This window comes from Orycteropus afer, unplaced genomic scaffold (genome assembly GCF_000298275.1).
Source record: "Orycteropus afer afer isolate SDZICR_OR568_19922 unplaced genomic scaffold, OryAfe1.0 scaffold00031, whole genome shotgun sequence".
NCBI lineage: Eukaryota > Metazoa > Chordata > Mammalia > Tubulidentata > Orycteropodidae > Orycteropus > Orycteropus afer.
Genome location: NW_006921618.1, coordinates 5500540 through 5508230, shown reverse-complemented (window position 1 = coordinate 5508230; position 7691 = coordinate 5500540). Strand labels below are relative to the sequence as shown.

Sequence of the window (7691 nt, the reverse complement as noted above, 5' to 3'; positions counted from 1 at the left end):
ACAATCACCCTGTGAAGTGGATATTATGATTCCTGTCTTGCGGTTAATATAAGTGAGACTCCAAGAGGCTAAAGGACTTGCCCAATATCACACAGCTGGTAAGAGGCAGAGAGAGTTCTCTCAGCCAGGTTTTCTACTCCAGGTCTAGAGGCATAATAGTGTGCGTCAGCAAAGAGGAAGGCTGTACGTGTGTATGTGTGTATCTGTGTGTGTGCATGTGTATGTCAGTGTGTGTGTGTGTGTGTCTACATTTTGTGAAAATGCTAGAGAAGGATTAGGGGTGAGGCTGTGGGCATGCCTGTGAATTATTACACAGTAACTTCTCCTTTAATTATATGCATCTCACTTGAATGTAAGATCCACAAGGGAGGGATTGTTGTACCCCTGTGCCTAGGACAGTGACTGTCACACTGCAGGAGCTTCATAATTATCCGCTGCATGAAAGGATCCAAGGAGGCATGCCTGTGACCTTGGTTCTGGGTGAGGCTGTCTCAGCTATGTACCATAGAAACTGATTTGCAGCCCACCCACCTCCCCTAAGTCTGGTATCTTCCCACTTCCCACTTTCCTTCTGCAAACAAGGATAAACACCAATAAACCACCTGGCAACGTGTAAGAGGGGGAGCTGTGAGCATGCAGGTTTCCCCTTGCCCAGTGGGTCCTCTAATGAGGACTATGCTATGTGGTGTTGACCCTAGCATTCCCCCTACAAGACCCCTGGCCCTGCTGTTTTGGCAGCTCCGGGAAACAGAACAATTGTGATCGCTGGTGATTGCAGAGGCCTTATGTCTGGATAAGTCTGGGATCAGTGCCCAGCTCAGCAAATGAATACAGAAGATATTGGAGCTCAAGACTCAGTCATAAAGGTCTGCATAGATTTCTCCAGTTCCTTTGAAAGAAACCTCTCCTTTATAGCCTGCCTCTCTTTCATCCCTGAGGGGACACACGGTCTATGCCACATGCTTTGACACATCCATGAAACTACTCAGAGATGCATGGCTCATGAGATGCCCCACTCAGTACCCTCTCCCTGCCAAAGGTCCCAGAAACACCTGCATGTGAGTGTCGCCTATACAGACATTCAGGGAGCCTGAAGCAGTCCGAGCAGGGCTTGGCAATGCATACGATTTTCAATGAGGCATATGCTATGGCTGCCTCTTCTGACATTCAGGGGACAGCTTCCTGGAACCACTCTTATCCTAATAGTTGGCTCTGGCTATTAAAAAGAGCCATTTTCTGGGGTCTTCTGCCTTTTTGGGTTCTGATGACAATCTTTTCACCCCCAGATGGGTTTAGTTGCCCATCCAGGCCCTCAAGCCTGGCATCAAACACAACACAGGAATGGTGACAGGGCTGAAAAGGCAGGTCTACTTTATTTACAATGATCAGTTGGTGACACATAGATCTTTGGGCTTTGTGTGGCCTTGTTGAGACACACCTGGGAGGGCCCCAGTACCTCTGCTGGGTTAACACATCCTCCTTCCTCCTATGAGGATCCAGCTGCTAGGGCCCTCCTGCTTTGGCAAGCCTTGACTTGGGGGCATGTGATTTCTGGGTAATCAGTGCCTTATGCACCTGCCAAAGGTTCTCCTTACCTCCTTCAGAGGTCATGTCTTGGTCCTGGTTGTGGGCCACCTAGTGAGGGACCACACACATCTGTTTGCAGAAAGATGGGATAAGTGAGGAGTCCCATGGGGTTGCAAAGTGCTAGTTGGGAAGACAGAGGCTTGGACAGCTGCCTGGTTAAAGAGCTGTTACCTGGCTTTAACCTGGTCTTCTGAACGATGGTAAGACCATCCCAGCACCTCCAAAGGCAGAGCAGTGAAGCCACAATCTTCCAAGGGGTAGAGAGGCCAGGCTTAGTGCCTACTGCTTTCCTGTCTGTATGGTGGGAAACTCTGTAGTTCTCAGAATGGGCTGGGCCTCAATTCTTCAGGGCCACTTGATTCTTTCCATTCAAGAATGCCTCTTATCCAAGGAAGGGTCACTCTCATCCCAGTGGGAGAGGCTGGGGGACCAAGGGCAGGGTCCATCTGGGCCAGGGTCCAAGCTCTCCCCCTGGATTTCTGGAAACTTCTCACCCCTTCTCATCAGAAGATGTTTTGGGAGGGAATGGGGTGGTCTGTGGGCAGAGACTTGGTGTAAAGCTAGGAGGCAGGCCCCCGTTGGAGGGCCAGAGGAAACTCCGGATGGGGAGAGGGGTGAACTCTCAACACTGCCCTCTTCTTCCCCCACCACCAGTAATCAAGGACTTATAAAGTGCCACCCTGAGCCAGGATGAGGCGGGGCAGCAGGAACCTTGCCGAATGGGGCGCGCTGGCGGTGCGGACAACAACAGAGACCACAATGGGGACTAGGGTTGCGGGGAGCCGGGGGGAGCCGAAGCGAGGCTGGGGTTGGAGGCTAAAAGTCTGGCTGGCCAGGTCCGGGGCCGCTAATCCTGCCTCCTCGGCTCTCAGCGTGCCTGACCCGACCGCTCCCTGGAGCCGGCCCTCCAGCGGCGGGGCTGCGTGGATGGTGGAGGAGCCGGGGCACCCCGCAGGCTGCACGTCCTCAGCTCCCTGGCCAGGCTGAGCACCTCCGACCGCTCTCGCTGAGGGGCTCCTCCCTCGCGCTCCTGAGCCTCCTCATCCTCTTCCTCGTCCTCCTCCTGAATACTACTGAGACGCGGCGCCCCGCGGCCTCGCTCGGCTGGCGGCGGCCGGTAGGCGCACTTGGCGTTGAGCAGGCGACGCAATGGGGCGCGGGGCACAGAAGAGGCTGCGCCCCCGGCGCGGAGGTGCTGCTGGCGCACGTGGCGTGCGTCGCTCTGGCGCTGCAGGCGCTTGAAGTCGCTGAAGGCCGCCAGCGCGGTCTGGCGGAGCAGGCGGGCCAGGGTGCGCGCCTTGTGCGCCCGCGCCAGCAGCACGGCGTGACAGCGCAGTACCACAGCCTTGTGGCGCGCCTGGTGGCGGTACACCCAGGCGAAGACCCGGGGGTAGCGTCCATCCGCCGTGCAATAGGTTATGCGCGGCAGCAGGTAGGCGTGCGCCGGCCTCCGGGCTCCGGAGCCCCCCGAGGCGCCGCGTTCGCACGGCTGCATGCGGATGCCGTGAGGCCCCATCGTCAGCTTCATTTTGGTACCCCCGCCCGGCCCGCAGCGCGCCCAGATTTTGCCCACGGCGTCGTCGGTGCAGCCCTCGCCCTTGGCGTGCAGGGTGACGGCGTTGCCCAAGTACCACACGGTGTAGGTCGGGTCCTCCTTGTTGAGCTCCACTTTCTGGCGCCGGCTGCGGAACACGCGGCCCAGGCGTTCAAGCGGCCAGTCGGGCAGCAGGTCCGGACAGGAGCGCAGGAAGCTGGAGAGCAGCGACGTGTAGGCGAGCCCCGGGCTCAGGCTTTTCGCCTTGCACTTGGCCTCGTCCTCCACAAGCACAAATTTGTTTCGTCTCCAGGGCAGCATCGCGGCGGTGGCGGCCGAAGGGGCTGGGTGCGCGAGGGCTTCACGGGCGTCTTGCTCCGGGGAGGGGAGGGCGCTCAGAAGACCGCAGCCTGGGGGTCGCGAGAAGCTGGGAGGCGCCGCAGACAGTCGGTGCCCGGAGATGCCCAGTGCCAGGCGGGGATGGCTTCGCAGATGCCCGGTGCCCAGGCGGCTAGCAGCCGAGATACCCGGGCGGCGGCCGCTCGGCCGGCAACAGCTTTTCCCGGGAGTCGCTCCAGTTGTGCAGGAAGCTAGGACAGGCAGGGGTTGGGGGTAATGGAGGCGCCCCCCAGGCCCAAACAGGGGGGATCCCGCGGTCCCCGCCGCCCGGATTTCGGCGGCAGGGCGGGAGCCGGGGCTGGCGGCCGCTCGGTGGAATAGACCGAGAGCGCGCGGCTGTGTTGGGGACTCCTTCAGGCGTCGCGACTCCCCCTCCCCCGGCTGCCTACATCACCGGGCGGGACCGCTAGCTCTCTTGTTCCTCCCCTCGCCCTCCTCTGCCCCCTCCCTCGCGCAGGCTAGCTCTGCTCCTCACCCGGGACCCAGCACAGGCGCTGTGGAACGGGTTTAATATTATTATTATTTTTCTTTTTTGAGGCGGGGTGAGGGTGGAGGAGCAGGCGTTAAGGGCGTAGGAGTCTCCTGAAATGTTCCGGAGGACTTTGCCAATGCAAATTTCTCCAGCCTCACTGGGGGTCTTTAATCGCCCCTTGGCGCACTCGGGATCTCCTTCCTCTCTCTTTAGGATTCTTGTGGCCCCTCACCTATAATATACCCTTGCCCACCCCCGCCCCCATCTCTGAGAATGATTTTGGGTGGGCTCCTGATGGGGTGGGCAAGTTTGAGGCTTTAGGGCCTGGCACGCTTTGCCTCCTGTATGCACAGTAGAAAGGCAGCTGAGGTGGCCAAGCAGTGCTGTGGAAAAGTACTGTGAAGCTTCTCCCAGGTTCTCCAAGGTCGTGGGCCAGGCGGCTGTCTGTGCCTGAGCTGGGAGACCAGCCACTGCTCTAGCAGCTGGCAGTGTCCCTTGCCTGGACTGAAGCAGGGAACTCTTGGAGGGTTGAGGAACCTTTCAGAGCAGCTCTGGGTCTGTGGGAGTTGTGAGTGGAAAGCACCTTTGAGTCAAAGGGCAGCCTCCCGGGCTGTTTGAGGATTAAATAGGTAACAGTGCTGTTTGTAAGCTTCTGGTGTGTTCTTGGCACATCTTAGGTGTTTTGCATTCATTATCTCATTTGATCCTTAGGACAGCTCAGATTTAGTTAAGTGATTTACCCAAAGTCACAGGACTGGTCCCCAAGGCTCCACTCAGTGTGGGAGACCCCTGAGCCCTATGAGTCCTTGAACAGGAACATGCCACTTTTGGATGGGGCAATCTTCATCCTCCCCTGGAAGCCCTTGGCCTAATGGGGAGGGGCATGGCCCTTGATGGGGAGGGGTTCGGGTATACTGGGAGAGACACTTGTTACCAGGTATGGGAACACAACTCCACCTTTCAGAATTTGTTAAGCCACAGCTCCCTAGAATCCTGGGACCGCTCTGATGTGGAGCAAGGAGACTCAGCATCTTGGGTTTTCCCAGAGCCAATACCCAACCTCTTTCCTTGACTTCCAAACAGATCATCTGGGTACTCTGTTGATCAGGGATGAGCCCAGGTCTGGATTGGGGCTGAATGTGGAGCCTTGAGACTTGGGCCAGGGCAGACCAAACCCTGTGACTTCTGAGGGGGGGCAGTGGGAAGATAGTGTTCTGTGGCTGATAGACAACATTCAGAGCCCGCCAGCAAGAATGGTGAGTGCTGGGTTCAGAATCCTCTAGGGAATAAAAGTAAAATAACAAACCACAATAATGCTGTGTCACTGAATGCTCCTAAAATGACGTGCAAATAAAGAACAGGAAATTACTTAGAATTGCAGAATCTTAGCTCTAGAGGAGGCCTCACAGATTATCTGGTCCACTGCAGCCAAATGGAAGTGTCTTTATTGCCTTTTGCTGATTATTAAAGTACCACATGCTTGTAAAAATCCACATGAGAAATACATAGAAATCTCTTGCTGTTCTCATCCCATAGATGTGGCCTCATTTCCAGATGAGAGAGCAGGCTCTGGGAAGCAGGTGATTATTCTAGTGATTTTCATGGTGCCAGACTTGCCAGGGGAGACATTAAATCAACTAAGTCCCTTTGTAGAAAGGACTACATCTGGTTTTTGACTTGAAAGCAGTGCAGTTAAACATTCTGCCATCTCCTGCCTTGGATCTCCTGGGTTCACCCTCTGGATTTTGCTGTGTTGGGGTTCCCCTCCCACCAAATGGCAGGGGGCTAGTGGGAGTGGCCAGAGGCAAAGTCTCAGTTTACAAGGCTGAGATAAGCCCAAACTCTTGTTCAAAGGTTCAGCCTCCTTAAAAAAGCAAAACACCAAACCCACTGCCATCCATCAAGTTGAATCCGACTCATAGCAACCCCTCCTTGGGTTTCCGAGGCACTATCACTACAGAAGTAGATTGCCCAACCTTCCTTCCGAGGAGTGGCTGGTGGGTTTGAACTGCCAGCCTTCTGGTTGGCAGTCAAATGCCTCGGGCAGTACGCCAAATTTAACAAATAAAAACATAAGGCACCCAGTTAATTTAAATTACAGATAAACAATGAACAATCTTTTTGGTTAAGTATGTTGCAAAATATTGTATGCATGTTATCTGGCAACCCTAAGCCTCCGCCTAATGGAGAATTTAGAGATTAAGGAGCAGCAGGCAGGTGTGTACACACTGCGTTCCCCACTCCTGCCCTAGAATGCTTACTTTCCCTAATCCTGGAGATATGGCTTCAGTTCCCATTGCTTTTCTAAAAACCCTTTCTGAGAGGCCACTGGGTCAATGTGATCACAGCATGTGATGATTTGTTGTTGTTGTTTAAGCTCTTTAAAAAATTGTAAAAACATGTTCAACAAGTCTGTCAGTTCCACATTTTTCTTATGTACTATTTAGTGATTAGGAGCTCTGGTGGCCTAGTGCCTAAGGCATTAGACTGCTAACCAGAAGGCTGGTGGTTCAAACCCACCAGCCACCCCTCGGAAGGAAGGTTGGGCAAACTACTTCCGTAGTGATACTGCCTCAGAAACCCAAGGAGGAGTAGCTGTGAGTCGGATCTGACTCGATGGCAGTGTGTCTGGTTTTGTTTTTTATTTAGTGATATCTATTACAGTGCTCCTTAGAAGTGAGAATGGGAGTGGACTTTATCTCATTTACTTTGAACATGTAGGCAGGAGGAACCAATCCCTGAAGAAGGACTTCATGCTTGGTAGAGGGTATGTAAAAAGGAAGACCCTGAACAAGGTGGATTGAACATTGACTACAATAATGAGCTAAAACATAGCAAAGATGATGAGAATGACCGGGTGGCATTTTTATGTTAAATCCCCTTGACTTCAGTGCAGCATTTGACATTATTAACCCTTTCTATTTAACACTGTGCCTCCCCATTATGGATCTTCCTGGTTTTCCTTCTCCCTCTGGGACCACAAGTCATTTCCTTCACTGGCTTTTCCTAATAACCCCAGGCTTGGTCTTGGGACTTCTGCTCTTCTTCTCTAAACTTGTTCCTTCAGAGGACTCCATCATCCTCATAGCTTCCACCATCCTTTCTATTCAGATGTCTGGAAAAGCCCTTCTAGGCCCTTCCATCCAGGCAGAATTCAAGGCTCTGTTAAGCCTTTGCCTTTACTCCAGTCCATGGTGGTGGTGTTGGCTGCTATTTGCCTCCTGCCTCATGGTGACCCCATGCAGAATGGAAAAAACATTGCTCAGTCCTGCATCTTTGCCGTGATCAGTTGCAGGTCAGATCATTGTGATCTGAGGGTTTTCTTTGGCTGATTTTCAGTCTGTCTTAGTCTGGAAGCTCTGTTGAAACCTGTTCAGCATCATGGCAACATGCCAGCCTGCTATACTTGAGCCCATCATCGCAGCCACTGTGTCAATCCATCTAGTTGAAGGCATCCCCCTCTTTTGTCCACCCTCCACCCTACCAAGCATGACATCCTTCTGCAGGGAATGGTCCCTTCTGACAACATGACCAAAATAGGTGAGACGAAGTCTGGCCATTCTCGCTTCCAAGGAGCATTTCGGGTGCACTTCCTCAAAGACAGATCTGTTAGTTCTTTTAGCAGTCCATGGTACTTTCAGCATTCTTTGCCAGCACCACAACTCAAAAGCATCAACTCTTCTTCGGTCTTCCTTATTC

At 53.6% G+C, this 7691-nt stretch overlaps 1 protein-coding gene across 1 annotated transcript; it reads right to left on the bottom strand.

Moving 5' to 3' along the window:
• Window positions 1-2455: 2455 nt before the first annotated feature.
• FAM43B (family with sequence similarity 43 member B) lies at window positions 2456-3442 on the bottom strand. Its single transcript, XM_007935657.2, has one exon. It carries the CDS (start codon window positions 3440-3442, stop codon window positions 2456-2458), a length of 987 nt encoding a protein of 328 aa, XP_007933848.1.
• Window positions 3443-7691: the final 4249 nt, after the last annotated feature.